The 19,153-nt window shown below is 45.6% G+C and overlaps 1 protein-coding gene across 3 annotated transcripts in view; it reads left to right on the top strand.

The window, feature by feature from the left end:
• The window catches only part of LOC139365176 (BAH and coiled-coil domain-containing protein 1), a 115,348-nt gene extending 105,073 nt beyond the window's left edge, over positions 1 to 10,275 (top strand). For 2 of the 3 annotated variants that reach the window (XM_071102623.1, XM_071102622.1), the window contains exons 24-28: positions 1,898 to 2,014; positions 2,564 to 2,698; positions 2,890 to 4,163; positions 5,661 to 5,897; positions 6,328 to 7,651. In XM_071102623.1, the coding sequence (XP_070958724.1) occupies positions 1,898 to 2,014; positions 2,564 to 2,698; positions 2,890 to 4,163; positions 5,661 to 5,897; positions 6,328 to 6,543 (1,979 nt within the window). In that variant the 3' untranslated portion in view covers positions 6,544 to 7,651. Of the gene's footprint in view, positions 1 to 1,897; positions 2,015 to 2,563; positions 2,699 to 2,889; positions 4,164 to 5,660; positions 5,898 to 6,327 lie in introns of all 3 variants that reach the window. The other variant, XM_071102621.1, reaches the window with a different exon arrangement.
• The last annotated feature ends 8,878 nt before the right edge of the window (positions 10,276 to 19,153 follow it).

The raw sequence follows: 19,153 nt of genomic DNA, 5'->3' as shown, positions 1-19,153 counted from the left end.
CTGATGCCTGTGGTTCCTCTTTAAATGTGTGTATACTTTGTGCTGATGCCTGTAGTTCCTCTTTAAATGTGTGTATACTTTGTGCTGATGCAGGTGGTTCCTCTTTAAATGTGTGTATACTTTGTGCTGATGCCTGTGGTTCCTCTTTAAATGTGTGTTTACTTTGTGCTGATGCCTGTAGTTCCTCTTTAAATGTGTGTATACTTTGTGCTGATGCCTGTAGTTCCTCTTTAAATGTGTGTATACTTTGTGCTGATGCCTGTAGTTCCTCTTTAAATGTGTGTATACTTTGTGCTGATGCCTGTAGTTCCTCTTTAAATGTGTGTATACTTTGTGCTGATGCCTGTGGTTCCTCTTTAAATGTGTGTATACTTTGTGCTGATGCAGGTGGTTCCTCTTTAAATGTGTGTATACTTTGTGCTGATGCCTGTGGTTCCTCTTTAAATGTGTGTATACTTTTTGTTGATGCAGGTGGTTCCTCTTTAAATGTGTGTATACTTTGTGCTGATGCCTGTAGTTCCTCTTTAAATGTGTGTATACTTTGTGCTGATGCCTGTAGTTCCTCTTTAAATGTGTGTATACTTTGTGCTGATGCCTTTACTTCCTCTTTAAATGTGTGTATACTTTGTGCTGATGCCTGTGGTTCCTCTTTAAATGTGTGTATACTTTGTGCTGATGCCTGTGGTTCCTCTTTAAATGTGTGTATACTTTGTGCTGATGCCTGTGGTTCCTCTTTAAATGTGTGTATACTTTGTGTTGATGCAGGTGGTTCCTCTTTAAATGTGTGTATACTTTGTGCTGATGCCTGTGGTTCCTCTTTAAATGTGTGTATACTTTGTGATGATGCAGGTGGTTCCTCTTTAAATGTGTGTATACTTTGTGCTGATGCCTGTGGTTCCTCTTTAAATGTGTGTATACTTTGTGCTGATGCAGGTGGTTCCTCTTTAAATGTGTGTATACTTTTTGCTGATGCCTGTGGTTCCTCTTTAAATGTGTGTATACTTTGTGCTGATGCCTGTAGTTCCTCTTTAAATGTGTGTATACTTTGTGCTGATGCCTGTAGTTCCTCTTTAAATGTGTATACTTTGTGTTGATGCAGGTGGTTCCTCTTTAAATGTGTGTATACTTTGTGCTGATGCCTGTAGTTCCTCTTTAAATGTGTGTATACTTTGTGCTGATGCCTGTGGTTCCTCTTTAAATGTGTGTATACTTTGTGCTGATGCCTGTGGTTCCTCTTTAAATGTGTGTATACTTTGTGCTGATGCAGGTGGTTCCTCTTTAAATGTGTGTATACTTTGTGCTGATGCCTGTGGTTCCTCTTTAAATGTGTGTATACTTTTTGTTGATGCAGGTGGTTCCTCTTTAAATGTGTGTATACTTTGTGCTGATGCCTGTAGTTCCTCTTTAAATGTGTGTATACTTTGTGCTGATGCCTGTAGGTCCTCTTTAAATGTGTGTATACTTTGTGCTGATGCCTTTAGTTCCTCTTTAAATGTGTGTATACTTTGTGTTGATGCAGGTGGTTCCTCTTTAAATGTGTGTATACTTTGTGCTGATGCCTGTGGTTCCTCTTTAAATGTGTGTATACTTTGTGATGATGCAGGTGGTTCCTCTTTAAATGTGTGTATACTTTGTGCTGATGCCTGTGGTTCCTCTTTAAATGTGTGTATACTTTGTGCTGATGCAGGTGGTTCCTCTTTAAATGTGTGTATACTTTTTGCTGATGCCTGTGGTTCCTCTTTAAATGTGTGTATACTTTGTGCTGATGCCTGTGGTTCCTCTTTAAATGTGTGTATACTTTGTGCTGATGCCTGTGGTTCCTCTTTAAATGTGTGTATACTTTGTGCTGATGCCTGTAGTTCCTCTTTAAATGTGTGTATACTTTGTGCTGATGCAGGTGGTTCAGGGGAGGAGGGGAAACAGGGAGGTGTAATGGTGGAGTTTGATGACGGAGACAGGGGGAGGATCTCCCTCCTAAACATCCGCCTCCTCCCCCCGGGCTACCAGATCCACTGTGAGTGTCTCTTTTTGTGTCACCCTGTCATCCACCTTGTATGATTACAGGGTTACTAACTATACCTGACCTTCACATTACAATTATTATGAGACCTTATAAGAGACCTTCCAGTCACATTATGAATCATGGACAATATCTTGCTGCATTTTAGACATTGCTATGACTTTATTGACCAACTCAGTGGCCTTGACGTTAGTGTCTGCCCTGTAATTGGAAGGTTGGTAGTTCGATCCCTAGCCAAGGCATAACAAAGACCGAAAAAATGGGCCCAATGCGCCTCTGCGTGGCACTGAGCATTAAGGAGATAGATTTGGGGGTAAGGTCCTACGATAGGCTAACCTCCTGTCCAGGGGGTGAACTTGTACATCAAGCTGCCTCACGCTACAGAAACAGGAGATGGGCTCCTGCTCCTATGAGCCATTCCGGCTCACACTAGCCAAAGCTTGTGCAAGGCTACTTACTTATATGTATTACTTATGACAGTGATTATGCAGGTGTATGTTAGAGATGTATTAACCCCCGCCTCCGCTTCCTGTCCCTCTGTAGGTGCGGAGACGTCCCCTGCCCACCTGGTGTCTAGCGGCCGGGCGGCTCGGAGGAGCTTCAGTCTGGAAAAAGCCCCCCTGAGTGAGAGAGTCTTGGAGAGACAGGCCAGCACAGAGCCTGTCAGGAGACGACCAGGTCAGAAGAGATCATCTATATACGTGCTTTATATCCACTCTATTTGAAAAACAAATGATAGGATATTTAGCCTGATGGGACGCAGAAAAAGTGTGTGTCGTTCATTTCTTGTAACCTCTTGATCTTGTAAAGGTATATGTAGTGTGAACTGATTGGTGACTTACCAGACATTCAATTGGTTTGAATTGCAGGGAGACCCAAAGGTTCAGGGAAGAAGAAGAACCTGTCAGACAGCACCAATAAGAACGCAGCCCCTCTGCTCAGCTGGCCGGCTGTGGCTGTCCCCAGGAAGAGGGCCTGTGAAAATCTGTTCCAGCTCAACGGGACTCCCAGGAAGGCCCTGAGGGGGACGAGGGAGGCACACCTGTTCCCCCTGCCCCCGGCCCCTGTCTCTGCCCCGACCAAGGGTCTGTTCAGCAGCAGCTCCTTCGAGGTTGACTCCTTCAGCAGCATCGCTAACGGCTACTCCTCCTTCTGTAGCACCCAGCCCACCGGCATGTCCCTGGGTTCCAGGACCGGGCCCTATGTCCAGAGACGGAGGCCCGGCGAGGTGCCGCGGAGCAGCAGGAAGAGCAGTCAAGAGTTCCTGGTTAAACTGGATCACGAGGGGGTGACTTCACCCAAGACAAAGAACAGCAAGGCCCTGCTGCTGCTGGGCGGTGGCTCTGGGTTCGGGGCCAAAGGCGTGGGCGGCCTCCCCAGGCCTGAGGCCTACTCCCACCCAGTCCTGCTGGTCAAGGACAACAGGAAGGGAGTTTCTGCCTCGAGGGCTGAGCTCCTCCTTAAGGGTGCCCCTCCTCCACAGAGGAAGGCTTCTCCCTCCCTGGCTATTGGGGAGTACGGTGTCGGCGAGCTTGGTCTCAGCTGCCATCGGGACTGCCACAGCTCCTACTCGGACCTGGACAACGAAGAGGAGGAGGAAGAGGAGGAGAGGAGGAGGAGAAGGGGGGCTGCGCTGGCCACAGCAGCCTCTGGAGGACTGAGGACGGCGGGAAGCTTTCTCTCACGCCTCTCTGTCTCATCCTCTTCCTCTGGTTCCTCAAGTTCGTCCAGCTCAGGCTCCATGTCCAGTTCCAGCCTGTGCTCCTCGGATAACGACTCGTCCTACAGCTCGGAGGATGAGGAGAGCTCCACACTGCTGCTACAGAGCTGCCTGTCCTCCCACCATGGCCTGCTGCAGTCCCCTGAGCCCCCGGCTGCAGCCGGACCCCACCAGGGCCAACAGTCCTTCGTGGCCAAGGCCGTGGCCGTATCCAACACCAAGGGAGGAGGAGCCACCAACGACCACAGTGCCAACAACAAGCTTCTCAAAAGGAAGGAGTGTAGCAGCTCGTCCCCCTCCAAACCTCCCAGAGACCTGGTGAAGAGGCAAAGGGTTATCCCCGGTGATGCAGGACCAAGACCCAAGATGAACACGTTCCTACCGGGAAGACAGATGTGGCGGTGGTCGGGGAACCCCACTCAGGTGAGACACGGGTTGATCTTTTTTCAAACGGAACAATTCTATGGTCATTAAGTTTATGCCAATCTATTCCTGCCCTAACCCTCTCACAATCCTCCATAGCAGAGGTACATGAGACCCTAACCCTCTCACAATCCTCCATACAATAGGTACATGAGACCCTAACCCTCTCACAATCCTCCATACAATAGTTACATGAGACCCTAACCCTCTCACAATCCTCCATACAATAGGTACATGAGACCCTAACCCTCTCACAATCCTCCATACAATAGTTACATGAGACCCTAACCCTCTCACAATCCTCCATACAATAGTTACATGAGACCCTAACCCTCTCACAATCCTCCATACAATAGGTACATGAGACCCTAACTCTCACAATCCTCTATACAATAGGTACATGAGACCCTAACCCTCTCACAATCCTCCATACAATAGGTACATGAGACCCTAACCCTCTCACAATCCTCCATACAATAGTTACATGAGACCCTAAATCTCACAATCCTCCATACAATAGTTACATGAGACCCTAACCCTCTCACAATCCTCCATACAATAGTTACATGAGACCCTAACCCTCTCACAATCCTCCATACAATAGGTACATGAGACCCTAACCCTCTCACAATCCTCCATACAATAGTTACATGAGACCCTAACCCTCTCACAATCCTCCATACAAAAGTTACATGAGACCCTAACCCTCTCACAATCCTCCATACAATAGTTACATGAGACCCTAACCCTCTCACAATCCTCCATACAATAGGTACATGAGACCCTAACCCTCTAACAATCCTTCATACAATAGTTACATGAGACCCTAACCCTCTCACAATCCTCTATACAATAGGTACATGAGACCCTAACCCTCTCACAATCCTCCATACAATAGTTACATGAGACCCTAACTCTCACAATCCTCTATATAATAGGTACATGAGACCCTAACCCTCTCACAATCCTCCATACAATAGGTACATGAGACCCTAACTCTCACAATCCTCCATAGCAGAGGTACATGACCTTTAGAGCCGCACTATTGACCAGAGATACAAACTACTTAAGGTGACTTTAAGCACGCCTAGACTGGTATTCAATCCAACACAATAATCAACCTGTGCACTGAGGGTGACTTCTAAAGGGGATTTCTCCTTGAGCTGACAGCCACATAGTTTACAGCCACATAGTTTACAGCCACATAGTTTACCACATAGTTTACAGCCACATAGTTTACAGCCACATAGTTTACAGCCACATAGTTTACCACATAGTTTACAGCCACATAGTTTACCACATAGTTTACAGCCACATAGTTTACCACATAGTTTACAGCCACATAGTTTACAGCAAACGTGATCTCCGCAAAACATCAGGGAAATGTATTTAAAAAGTGTATCGTATTGAACAGGACGTTTATCTGAGTTGTATTGAATCCCACTCCCTAGTTCCTAGACATGACTGTGTGTTCTGAGTGTTCCTGTGTCTCCACAGAGGCGGGGGCTGAAGGGGAAGTCCAGGAAGCTGTTCTACAAGGCCATCGTACGGGGAAGGGACATGGTGCGAGTGGGCGACTGTGCCATGTTCCTCTCTGCCGGCCGGCCCCACCTCCCCTACGTGGGCCGCATCGAGAACTTCTGGGAATCCTGGAGCTCCAACATGGTGGTGAAGGTCAAGTGGTTCTACCACCCAGAGGAGACCAAGTTGGGCAAGAGGCACCGCGACAGCAAGGTACATCCACATTCAGGTTCAGACCGTTCCGTTGCCATTTGGGTTGCAAAATCCTGGTTTTAGGATCTGGGCATCCTTCAACTGGGATTTCTGGAAAACCTGGGAATTTGGGGAATTTTAGTTGGGAATGTGTCTTGATGTTGCACAAGCAATAAAAAAATCTGTTATCATACCAATCATAGTGCACAGGTTGTTAATCTGTTATCATACCAATCATAGTGGTCAGGTTGTTAATCTGTTTGAAACGCGACCATAGTGTAACATAACAGGATAACAGATAGCAAGCTTTCATAGTCTTTTGGTACCTCAGCATATTATGTGTTCAGAGTTTAAGTCGATTGAAAATACTGACATTTGCTCTCTCTCTCTCTCTCTCTCTCTCTCTCTCTCTCCCTCGCTCTCTCTCTCTCTCTCCCTCGCTCTCTCTCAGCACGCTCTGTATCAGTCGTGCCACGAGGACGAGAATGACGTCCAGACAATCTCCCACAAGTGCCAGGTGGTGAGCCGCGAGGAGTATGAGCACATGGCTCGCGGCCAGAAACCCAGCAACAGCGTGACCACCCAAGGCCTGTACTATCTGGCTGGCACCTATGACCCCACCAGCGGTCAACTGCTCACTGCTGAGGGGGTGGCCATCGTCTGCTGAGCTGAGGACATCTTGTCCTAAGGATACTACTGAACCACCCATCTGATGGGAAATGAAGGTGAAGGTCCCCGCAGCTTTGCCTGAAGGACCCCTGGTCTGACTCAGTCCGTAGGAGGGTTCCCAGATGGGTCAGTCCTGGAGGAAGTGAAGGTCAAAGTGCCTGTGGCTTTGCCTGAAGGACCCCTGGCCTGACTCAGTCCGTAGGAGGGTTCCCAGATGGGTCAGTCCTGGAGGAAGTGAAGGACCCCTGGCCTTAGTCAGTGCTGACTAGTGGTGGACGTCAGGGCCAAGGCAGGGCTGTCCCCTGTCTACACTGGATATCTCACCACACATGGCTGCTAGACTGGGGTGTAGTTAGAAGAAGGGGAGGGGGTAGCCATTCACAGCAGTGAACCCCATTCTGCTCCCATCCTCACTGGGTAACTGAAGACAAGGATCTGGGTCCTGAACAGCCACAATCCAGGAGGACTTTCCATTGGTCCAACTTAACATCTCTTTAGTTTAGACTGAGGGACTGTTTCACACCTCATCTTTACACCACTCACCCATCATAGGTCACCAAATTAGAGCTGAACATAGGTTTGGATTGGACAGCTCAAGGCACCATTAGGTCGCTCCGGGCCAGGCCTGTGGTTGCCTCATTTCAGCTGAGTGCGTGAGTGAGTGAGTGCGGTATGGGATGTACTCTCCATAGTTCGTCTTCATGATTCCAGGGATGATAAAATATGTATCAGATATCCATGATAAAGATGTAAATATTTGGAATGATTTTTCCAGTCAAGCCATACACTTCAGTACCTCTTGTCTCTCTTATGGATCAGGTGTATACTGTACAGGTCAGTTATCTGTTCTTTTTGTTGTTGTTGTCTATATGTATATAACAACTATTTTATATACAAGTATATATGAAAGGTATCTTTCCATGTTTTTTTATTGATTTATTTTTCTATGAGGGGTGAATATGGCTCTTTGTGTTTTTCTTTGGGACGATGAGCTCAAGATGTAAAAGTGTTGCACTACACATGACCTGCTGAGACAGACAGACAGACAGACAGACAGGCAGGCAGGCAGGCAGGCAGGCAGGCAGGCAGGCAGACAGACAGACAGACAGACAGACAGACAGACAGACAGACAGACAGACAGACAGACAGACAGACAGACAGACAGACAGACAGACAGACAGAAGAGAGAGAGAGAGAGAGAGCACAGAAATTAGAGAAGGATATGACAGGAGAGGTCTCTCTCAGAGAGAGAGAGCACAGAAATGAGAGAAGGATATGACAGGAGAGGTCTCTCTCAGAGAGAGAGAGAGAGAGCACAGAAATGAGAGAAGGATAATACAGGAGAGGTCTCATTCTCTCAGAGAGAGAGAGAGAGCACAGAAATGAGAGAAGGATATGACAGGAGAGGTCTCACTCAGAGAGAGAGAGAGAGAAGGATATGACAGGAGAGGTCTCACTCAGAGAGAGGAGCCATCCTGTTGAAGTGTAAATGTGTCCTTAAATGTGTTACTTTCCACATGTGTTATTTTGTTTTATAACCATCTTTATTTATGTACTTTTCAGTTGTTCCTCGCTACATAGCAGATCCACGTGGACTGCGTTCACGGGTTACAAAAGATTACTATTAACAAGTGAGAAATGCAGATATTTACATATATTTATTTTTATTGGTATTGAAATACATTCTAATATTGCCCTGGCATCACTTTAACTATGCCATTGTGGCATGCTCTCCACATCATTCAATTCTAAATGAGTTGGTCTGCGTATGCAGGTGTATAGAAGCGCTATACTTCAAGTACACATTTGGACCTGTAAAAACCAAAGCTTCTACTCTGTAAGATCTTCATGAAGTACTATGGAAGTAGTACTTACGAAGAACATCAAGCAGCTGTGTTATTCAGAGATCCCTGGGAACTTAATAATCAAACTGTTTCTCACTCTGAGAATACAAGACGTCCCCCTATGTGCATATATGGCTTTGCTTTGTGACAATGGGTTTTCTTGCACACGTACCTGTAGCTCTGTGAGGTCCAAAGTCCCTGTGGCCAAAATTCATCAGTGACCTGAAACAGGTGGCTGATAAGGTCAAGGTCAAGGTACTGTCAACATCAAAAAAAAAAGGTTTGAATATTGACAATTTGTTGAAGATTCGGCAGTTGGGTTTATTGATTAATTAATAGACATGCCTCTTAATTAGGAACACACATGCACTCAATGTTAACGGTGAAGGACAATCAAATTCACAAAGCAATGGATATAGTTTAAAAGTCTCACTTAATCAAAATATTGCTTTTAAATGTTTTATTTTATTTTGTGCCAAATACGTTTTTGTCTCAGCCTCTGTCGTTTTGATATATAATCCTGACTGTATTTGTATGTTCTTACAGTGTTTTATTTGCTCATCATCAACCTTTATTTATTGTCAATGTTGCTGTTTGCTCGTCAAGCCATGAGCTCTCTATGACAACGTGACGTTGTTTCTCCGTGTGATGTCACATTTGGTTTAGTTAATAACAGTTTGGTCTTTGAAGAGGCTGCGCAGTAAAAAGGAATGCAGGAACACTGGATTATTCTCATCCACAAACCTCTCTGAATAACTTCCTGTTTGGACCGGACCCTCCTGCTCTCCGTCTGCGGTGGCGCGACTGACTGACTGACTACATCGCAGACGTTTCATTGCATCAACCAATAGTTATGCGCCACAGTCCGACATCAGATTGCTATGTCGTATGACGTGGTTAGCAGATATGTTAAACACACCAGTGTTGAGATATGGCAGGCGTCTGCAATTTAGTCAGGCAGGAACGCCACCTATGACTCTGCACCCCGGGTTAGATCCCGGGCTGTATCACAACCGGCCGTGATCGGGAGTCCCGTAGGGCGGCGCACAATTGGCCCAGTGTCGTCCGGGTTAGAGGAGGGTATGGCCGGTGTAGGCCGTCGTTGTAAATAAGAATTGGTTCTTAACTGACTTGCCTAGTTAAATAAAGGTTCAAATAAGAAGGGAAAAGCTCCATCTCAGGGTCCTCATTGTCTGTGACCCTAACTTCCTGAAAGATTGACCTCCCATTTGTTTCAAGCAACATTTTTTAACTGTCTAAGGCCGAGATGTGTGTGTTTGTGTGGCCGGGATGTTTGTGTGTGTGTGTGTGTTTGTATGTGCATGCGTATGTATGTTTGCGTGTGCTTGCGTGCAAGATGCCTGTTAAAAAGAGGCCACTGGATATGATGAAATTAGAATGTCGTTTTGGAACTCCCGTGTCTTCACGTATAACGAGAGAGACAGCCTTAGCATTTTGTTTGGAGGCCAGGTGCTATACTAAGATGGCTCAGAGAAGTTGCATTGAAGTTCAGTGATTGGGCAGAATATTGCAAAGGCTCATGGGCCAAAGAAAATCAGGATGCAGGAGCATCTTTCTTTTCAACTCACTTTTGGTTATAAGGGAAGGGAAATATAAGGTGTGGAAGGTATGCAGTCTCTGATGGAGTTGTTATGGTAAATATGAACATAATGTTGACACATTATGTTTAATATGATGATTATTATTTGAATATGGTTATATTGAATGATCTCCTGCTGTCAATGTTATAAAGACATGTAGATGTGTATAGCAAGTTTGGGGGTAAATGTTTTACAAATAAATGCTTTAATAATATAAATCTGTAAAAAATGTTTTAGTATCAAGATTTTTTTATCTGGGTTATGAATAAATATCACAACTTAAAACAACGTATTATTTGTATTGCTAATCTATACATCTATGTCCGGCACCTATGTCTGGATGATAATGAATCATTTTTCTTGATGAATTCTTTGATAGCAATATGAATTAGCCGCTTGTGCTGTCCTTTATTGGCCAAAAAAAATCTTGATCGCTGGTGCTGGTGAGACTGCTCTGTTTCGACCAATGAGAAGGGTGCTCTATGGTGGAATCTAGAGTGCCTTGCACCACGTTCCATGACTAACACGAATGCAGTGAGCAGTGTACTCACAGTATGATGAGTGCAAGGTTGGGGTCAATCCCAATTTAATTTGAAATTCCAATTAAATTCTTGAATTCACTGAAATCAATTTGAATTTCAACAATGTTTAAGTTTTGGAATTGGAATTGAATTGTACTTGGACTTTTTATTTTAAATCATTTGAACTTGTACCTCTATAATTTCAGTATACTGTATCTAGGCTGCCTGAACCGTGACAAGATCAGCCTGGGGGAATTTAATTGGAATGGGAATTTGTGGAATTGTTGGGGATAATATTGAATTGGGAATTATTGAATTATTGGAATTTACCTAACATTGGAATTGAGAGGAATTGAATTATCTCTGAATTCCAAATCTGACCTGGAATTTGAATTGAATTAAATGGAATTTACAGGTAGAAGGAATTGAATTAGAATTACATTTGTGGAATTAACCCCAACCCTGGAGGAGTGTCTGTGTGAGATTCCGCTTTCTCAGTCAGTTATCACCACACTGAAGACCTGTGGATTTGCACATACAGTTCTAACAATTGAGTTAAAACTGTTCAGTACTCAGTCAGTCAGTGTTTTCCCTATGTTCTGCTCTCAGCACTGCCTCAAGGTCCAAGCTAAGGTGTCACCCACATCCCACCAGCCATACATAGATCTACCATATCTGCACATTTGTGCGTTTCCTCGACAACTTGACAAAGACAATCTCCGTCACCAGACTCAAGTGAGATAACTTCGCTGTCATTACCGGAGGGTGGGCACAATATGGGTCACTGACCTTTCTCTCTGAGGGGCCTGGGGGTCCAGCACCACATTTCCCTCCCCCCAACTCCTCCACTCCCCCCTGGCCCATACCTTTCCCCATCCCACCCCTCCCCTCCCCCAAACCTCCTCCCCCCTGGCTCAGACGGGGTTAATGAGACATCAGTCATCACAATCTCCACCAGTGGCCCCCAGTGAACACAAACATTGTCTTCTTTTAGTGTGAGCAGCCCTTTGTGTGCTAACCGTGGCCACTGTCCCATGTCCAGGCCAGGGCTCGCTCTGCGTCATCACTGTAGGGGCTGGCCGAATCACCGTGGGGGTGGAGGGTAATCACCAAAGGGGTGGGAGAGGCGCCTCAAGTCAACTCTCTGTGCTCCGAAGATATAAATTCAAAACAAAGACCTTTGAGTTCATTACAGGCTTGGGTAACTTCATGACAACATGTGTTTGAATATAAATCTTAGTAGCCTGCAGTACATTTTGTTATACAACCCTAAAAGCACAAACAGTGATCCATTTTGTCCACAGGCGGTCAAAAGCTTCCATTACAAAACACTTTTTTGAGACTTTGTCAAGCAACTAGTTACCGAGACAAAACACAATGGTGCCTATATCACCCATATTGGTGGCCATCGTACAACGCACCGGTATGTCAGATGAGCTCCCTCGCCAATTTCTCAGACTAAGTATCACAGAAACAAAACACTTTGAATGAATAACAAAAAGTTTTCCTGACAGGTTGCTATAGATGATATTGTCAGATGTGTGCGTACTGGTAGCGAAGTCAGATTTGTGAGATTTGTGAACAGGCGCACGCACACTTTATTTAGGCAAAAGTGCAAAACGCGCAAAACAGTCACAAGAATTATGTTTAACAATAAACATCTTCGTGAAAAATAACACTGAAAAAAACAAGCCAGTCTGGCACATCAACAATACACACGTAACACAAACAATCTTACACAAATACATGACGGGGAACAGAGGAATACATGCATGTAGATTGATTGGGGAATGAAAACCAGGTGTGCAGGGAATAAGACAAAACAAATGGATACATGAAAAACGGAGCGGCGGTGGCTAGAAAGCCGGTGACGTCGACCGCCGAACGCCGCCCGAACAAGGAGAGGAGCCGACTACGGCGGAAGTCGTGACAGATATTGATAACAACTGTTCAACACGTGAAAAACTTACAGAAACATATACATTTTTTCAAGAAATGTGTACAAATATATGCTTATTTTTGGGGATTAAAACCATTTGCTTGAGTAACAAAAAATCCACCCAAAACCACAAATTCTTATAATTTACAGTGTTAAATAACACTAATATGTGAGAACAATATTTTTTGTGTTTTCTTTTCATTTTGTCTTTATAATAAAGTTGGTAGCAACATGTGAAAATCGTTGTGGAAATCTGTTACGGCTCAAGTTAAGTACAAAACCCACAATGGAATGCTCTCTCTATGGGCTGGCTAGATAGCTAGCTAGCAAACGTAGCTACACACAATAATACCAAAGTCTATATCTGCATGTGAAGTGGCTAGTTTGCTGTAAAATCGGCTAAATAAACTCCACTATCAATTTAGGAGTCTACAATCTCACCATGTTCAACCTGCAGATCGATGTGCCTGGCACAGTGGTGTGGCATTCGCAACAGCCATGTATGGCACCAGGCAATGCCCGCGGGACTGAAGAGGCAGACAAATAGGTGAAATGTGGTGGACCCTCTGTTAAACTACACATATCACATTACACTTGTTTCTCCTGCCTTGGCCTAGATCCAGCCATGACACCCCTAATCCATCTCTCTGTTGCTCATTACCAGTGGCTTGTACAGATTCTGTATCGGCTATGCTAGCTGAGCTTTCCACAGCATTACGTGGGATTACTGTCTCTCCTCGCAACATATGATGTTCACATGCTTATGCAATGATGTAGCACTCTGTTGACACTATTGACACTAGACCTGGGTTGAAATACTATTTATTGTATTTCAATTACTTTCAAATACATTTTAAGGAAGCATTTAAAATGGGAATGCATTTGAAGGCCAATCTTTTCTCCTACCTCTTCCTCCACTCTCCCCCCCCCCCTCCTCTCTTCTCCTACCCTCTCTTCTCACTCTGTATGCAGACTCGTCTCAGGGAGTGTTGCTAGGTGTCAACAGGATGAATGCTACACTGCACAAATATCCACACCCCATAAATGTCTCGACCCCTGCCTGACCCTGTCTGACCACTGACCAGCTGGGGATTGGGGGGGAGGGGGGGGGGGGGGGGGGGTGAAGTTATGAGAAGGCAAGTCTATGTATTTACATGCCAATTACTTGTCCACTAGGGCAATGCATGTGCTTGTTAACATCTAGTACAGTGGTTACCACAGTGGAGCCCATGGGGGAACTTGGCCTATCCAGAGCAAGTACTTGAGAGGACTCATGAAACCATAGGCCTACTGCTAAAATGCACAAGGGGGTACGACAGGGGTACTCTGGACAGATGTTAATAGTGGTATTAGTGGTAGTCTATAGCTTTAGTGGTTGTAGTAGTGGTAGTGGTGATAGTCTATAGTGTTACTGAAAGATGTGTACCAAACTCACTAAAAGTGACGGTAGTAAAGCCTCTCTTGAAAAAGCCAAACCTTGACACAGAAAATATTTAAAAAACTATCGGCCTGTATCGAATCTTCCATTCCTCTTAATTAAAAAAAATAAGCTGATGCGCAGCAACTCGCTGCCTCCCTGAAGACAAACAATGTATACGAAACGCTTCAGTCTGGTTTTAGACCCCATCATAGCACTGAGACTGCACTTGTGAAGGTGGTAAATTACCTTTTAATGACGTCAGACCGAGGCTCTGCGTCTGTCCTCGTGCTCCTAGACCTTAGTGCTGCTTTTGATATCATCGATCACCACCATTCTTTTGGAGAGATTGGAAACCCAAATGGGTCTACACGGACAAGTTCTGGCCTGCTTTAGATCTTATCTGTCGGAAAGATATCAGTTTGTCTCTGTGGATGGTTTGTCCCCTGAGAAATCAACTGTACATTTCGGTGTTCCTCAAGGTTCCGTTTTAGGACCACTATTGTTTTCACTATATATTTTACCTCTTGGGGATGTCATTCGAAAACATAATGTTAACTTTCACTGCTATGTGGATCACACACAGCTGTACATTTCAATGAAACATGATGAAGTTTCACTGCTATGCGGATGACACACAGCTGTACATTTCAATGAAACAAAAATTGCCCTCGCTAGAAGCCTGTGTTTCAAACATAAGGAAGTGAATGGCTGCAAACTTTCTACTTTTAAACTCGGACAAAACAGAGATGCTTGTTCTAGGTCCCAAGAAACAAAGAGATCTTCTGTTGAATCTGACAATTAATCTTGGTGGTTGTACAGTCGTCTCAAATAAAACTGTGAAGGACCTCTGCGTTACTCTGGACCCTGATCTCTTTTTTGACGAACATGTCAAGACTGTTTCAAGGACAGCTTTTTTCCATCTACGTAACATTGCAAAAATCAGAAACTTTCTGTCCAAAAATGATGCAGAAAAATGTATCCATGCTTTTGTTACTTCTAGGATAGACTACTGCAATGCTATACTTTCCGGCAACCTGGATAAAGCACTAAATAAACTTCAGTTAGTGCTAAACACGGCTGCTAGAATGCTGACTAGAACCAAAACATTTGATCATATTACTCCAGTGCTAGCCTCCCTACGCTGGCTTCCTGTTAAGGTAAGGGCTGATTTCAAGGTTTTACTGCTAACCTACAAAGCATTACATGGGCTTGCTCCTACCTATCTTTCCGAATTGGTCCTGCCGTACATAATTACACGTACTCTGCGGTCACAAGACGCAGGCCTCCTAATTCTCCCTAGAATTTTATGGAATGGTCTGCCTACCCATGTGAGAGACGCAGACTCGGTCTCAATCTTTAAGTCTTTATTGAAGACTCATCTCTTCAGGAGGTCATATGATTGAGTGTAGTCTGGCCCAGGAGTGTGAAGGTGGACGGAAAGGCTCTGGAGCAACGAACCGCCCTTGCTATCTCTGCGTGGCCGGTTCCCCTCTTTCCACTGGGATTCTCTGCTTCTAACCCTTTTACAGGGGCTGAGTCACTGGCTTACTGGTGCTAGTCCATGCCGTCCCTAGAAGGGGTGCGTCACTTGAGTGGTTTGAGTGACTTACGTGGTCTTCCTGTTTGGGTTGGCGCCCCCCCTTGTGTTGTGCCGTAGCGGAGATCTTTGTGGGCTATACTCGGCCTTGTCTCAGGATGGTAAGTTGGTGGTTGAAGATATCCCTCTAGTGGTGTGGGGGCTGTGCTTTGGCAAAGTGGGTGGGGTCATGACCTGTCTGCTTGGCCCTGTCCGGGGGTATCATCGGATGGGGCCGCAGTGTCTCCTGACCCCTCCTGTCTCAGTCTCCAGTATTTATGCTGCAGTAGTTTATGTGTCGGGGGGCTAGGGTCAGTCTGTTAAATCTGGAGTATTTCTCCTGTCTTATCCGGTGTCTTGTGTGAATTTAAGTATGCTCTCTCTAACTCTCTCTCTCGGAGGACCTGAGCCCTAGGGCCATGCCTCAGGACTACCTGGCATGATGACTCCTTGCTGTCCCCAGTCCACCTGGCTGTGCTGCTGCTCAAGTTTCAACTGTTCTGCCTGCGGCTATAGAACACTGACCTGTTCACCGGACGTGCTACCTGTCCCAGACCCGCTGTTTTCAACTCTCTAGAGACAGCAGTAGCGTTAGAGATACTTTTAATGATTGGCTATGAAAAGCCGACTGACATTTACTCCTGAGGTGGTGACTTGCTGCACCCTCGGCAACTACTGTGATTATTATTATTTGACCATGCTGGCCATTTATGAACATTTGAACATCTTTGCCATGTTCTGTTATAATCTCTACCCGGCACAGCCAGAAGAGGACTGACCACCCCTCATAGCCTGGTTCCTCTCTAGGTTTCTTCCTAGGTTTTGGCCTTTCTAGGGAGTTTTTCCTAGCCACTGTGCTTCTACACCTACATTGCTTGCTGTTTGGGGTTTTAGGCTGGGTTTCTGTACAGCACTTTGAGATATCAGCTGATGTACGAAGGGCTATATAAATAAATGTGATTTGATTTGTATACCAGCAACATGACAAATTAACAGATTATTTCAGTAATTGTGACTGTCTTAGATAAAAAAAATAACCACAGATGAACTATAAAATATATACACTGAGTGTTCAAAACATGACATAGCTTTTACCTGGTCAGTCTATGATCCCTTATTGATGTCTCTTAAATCCACTTCAGTCAGTGTAGATGAAGGGGAGGAGACGGGTTAAAGAAGGATGTTTAAGCCTTGAGACTATTGAGACATGGATTGTCTTTGTTTATTTAATTAGGCAAGTCAGTTAAGAACAAATTCTTATTTACAATGACGGCCTACCCCGGCCGAACCCTAACCCGGACAACGCTGGGCCAATTGTGCGCCGCCCTATGGTACTCGGCCAGTTGTGATACAGCCTGGAATCAAACCAGGGTCTGTAGTGACGCCTCTAGCACTGAGATGCAGTGCACTATGTGCCATTCAGAGGGTGAATGAGCAAGACAAAATATTTGTGTTTTTGAACAGGGTATGGTTGTAGGTGCCAGGTACACCGGTTTGTGTCCAGAACTGAAAACGCTGCTGGGTTTTTCACACGCGTATCAAGAATGGTCCACCACCCAAAGGACATCCAGGCAACTTGATATAACTGTGGGAAGCATTGGAGACAACATGTGCTTAATGCTACACTAGAGGAAATGGTCTTCAACCAAGCAAATAGCACAGAGAGAAGAAGAGCACACTGTAAGAGTCTGTCCCTTACTGACATCGACTAGCTGTTGGATGTTGGTGAGAGATCATGAAGCCTCTGATGTCTGCCAGGGAGGCTCCTCATGTCGAGGGAGGACTCTTTCCTCCTGGCTGTGTTTGCCATAAGTGGCCCACAGTGGGTGCTGTGCTGTGTAGCTTCGCTCTGCTACGAGACTTTAATAATAGAGGACGACTGCTAGTCAGAGTTGTGAGGCTATCATGGGAAATTACAAGGCTGTTCTTTACGAGGTGGCTCACAGCGCCATTTCAAGGGTGTAGCTCTCCTGTTGGAAGTCACAAAGGGGATCTGCCTGCCTAATAGCCCTCTATCACCTCTCAGGGTCTGTGTTTGATCACCCTCTTCCGCTCTGTCGGCGACAGGTTACAAAATGGTGCCGGGGAAACTTGCCGGAATGAGCCCTAGTGGCCTCCAAACCTCCAATGCTGTCACCTGCACAAAATCTGTCAGTGGCCCCTGGCCCTGAGGGAACCAACAACGGCCCAAAGTTATGGGCTGTCATAAAACACCCTGAGTCCCCCTCTCGTACTGTCCCGTGTGTAAGTGGTGGGACAGCTGGAAAAGCAGCCACACCTCGTAAATAAGGAAGAGGGGCCTGTGGCTGTTAGGGCTGTTACAGGTTTCCTTCTGAACCGGCAAGGCCAGTGAGACTGGAGCAATTAACGGCAACCCTTCTACAACCTATTAGACTAGGGTTGTTCATAGATACTTAAACGTGTTGCGCGTTTTTAATGCATGGCCGCGCACGACTCCAACACCATCATCAAGTTTGCCAATGACACAAGGTGGTGGGCCTGATCACCAATGACGACGAGACAGCCTATAGGGAGTAGGTCAGAGACCTGGCAGTGTGGTGCCAGGACAACAACCTCTCGCTCAACGTGGGCAAGACAAAGGAGCTGATCGTGGACTACAGAAAAAGGCGGGCCGAGCACGCCCCCATTCACATTGACGGAGCTGTAGTGGAGCGGGTTGACAGCTTCAAGTTCCTCAGTGTCCACATCGCTTAGGAACTATCATTGTCCAAACACTCCAACACAGTCGTGAAGAGGGAATGACCACGCCTCTTCTCCCTCTGGAGGCTGAAAAGATTTGGCACGGGACCTCAGATCCTCAAAATGTTATACAGCTGCACCATTAAGAGCGTCTTGACTGCCTGCATCACTGCTTGGTATGACTACTGCTCAGCATCCGACAGCAAGGCGCTACAGAGGGTAGTGTGTACGCCCCAGTATATCACTGGGGCAGAATTTCCTGGCATCCAGGACCTCCATACCAGGCCGTGTTATAGGAAGGCCTTAAAAATTGTCAATGAGTCCAACCACAAAAGTCATGACAGTTCGCTCTGCTACTGCACGGCAAATGATACCGGAACGCTAATTCTGGGACCAAAAGGCTCCTGGGGAGCTTCTACCCCACATATGTCAGAGTCAAGGCCCGCGGGCCACATCCGGCCCGCAAGAAGGTTTTTTACGGCCCCTGGGATGATCTTGATTTATTATTAGAACCGGCCCGCAGCAAGCCGGCAGCCCGCAGATCTTTTACACGCACCAATACTACATTTCCCACAATGCAAAGGTGACGCACCGAGCAGTAGGCTGCTTCATTTCAATATTTATTGGCACAGCAGTCGTCAGCATCACAGTAAAATTAACTTTCAGATACCCATCAAAAATGGCAAAACGGAAGGTGGATACTGAGAACCGGGGGTTTCAAACAAGGTGGGAGTCGGAGTATATGTTCACGAAGGTAGCTGGAAAACCTGTGTGTCTTCTGTGTGGAGAAAGTGTGGCGGTACTGAAAGAGTATAATCTGAGACGACATTATGAAACGAAACACGCGGACAAAAACAAGAATATGGACATGGAACAAAGGCTACAAAAGGCAGAGGAATTAAAACGAGGCCTCAAATCTCGACAGGCTCTGTTCAAAAAAGCCAAATCACAAGGCCAGGCTGCTGTCAAGGCCAGTTTTATTTTGGCAGAAGAGATCGCTAAATCAG

The sequence above is a fragment of the Oncorhynchus clarkii genome, chromosome 13, assembly GCF_045791955.1.
Source record: "Oncorhynchus clarkii lewisi isolate Uvic-CL-2024 chromosome 13, UVic_Ocla_1.0, whole genome shotgun sequence".
Lineage (NCBI taxonomy): Eukaryota > Metazoa > Chordata > Actinopteri > Salmoniformes > Salmonidae > Oncorhynchus > Oncorhynchus clarkii.
This window is presented reverse-complemented; position numbering and strand designations above follow the sequence as displayed.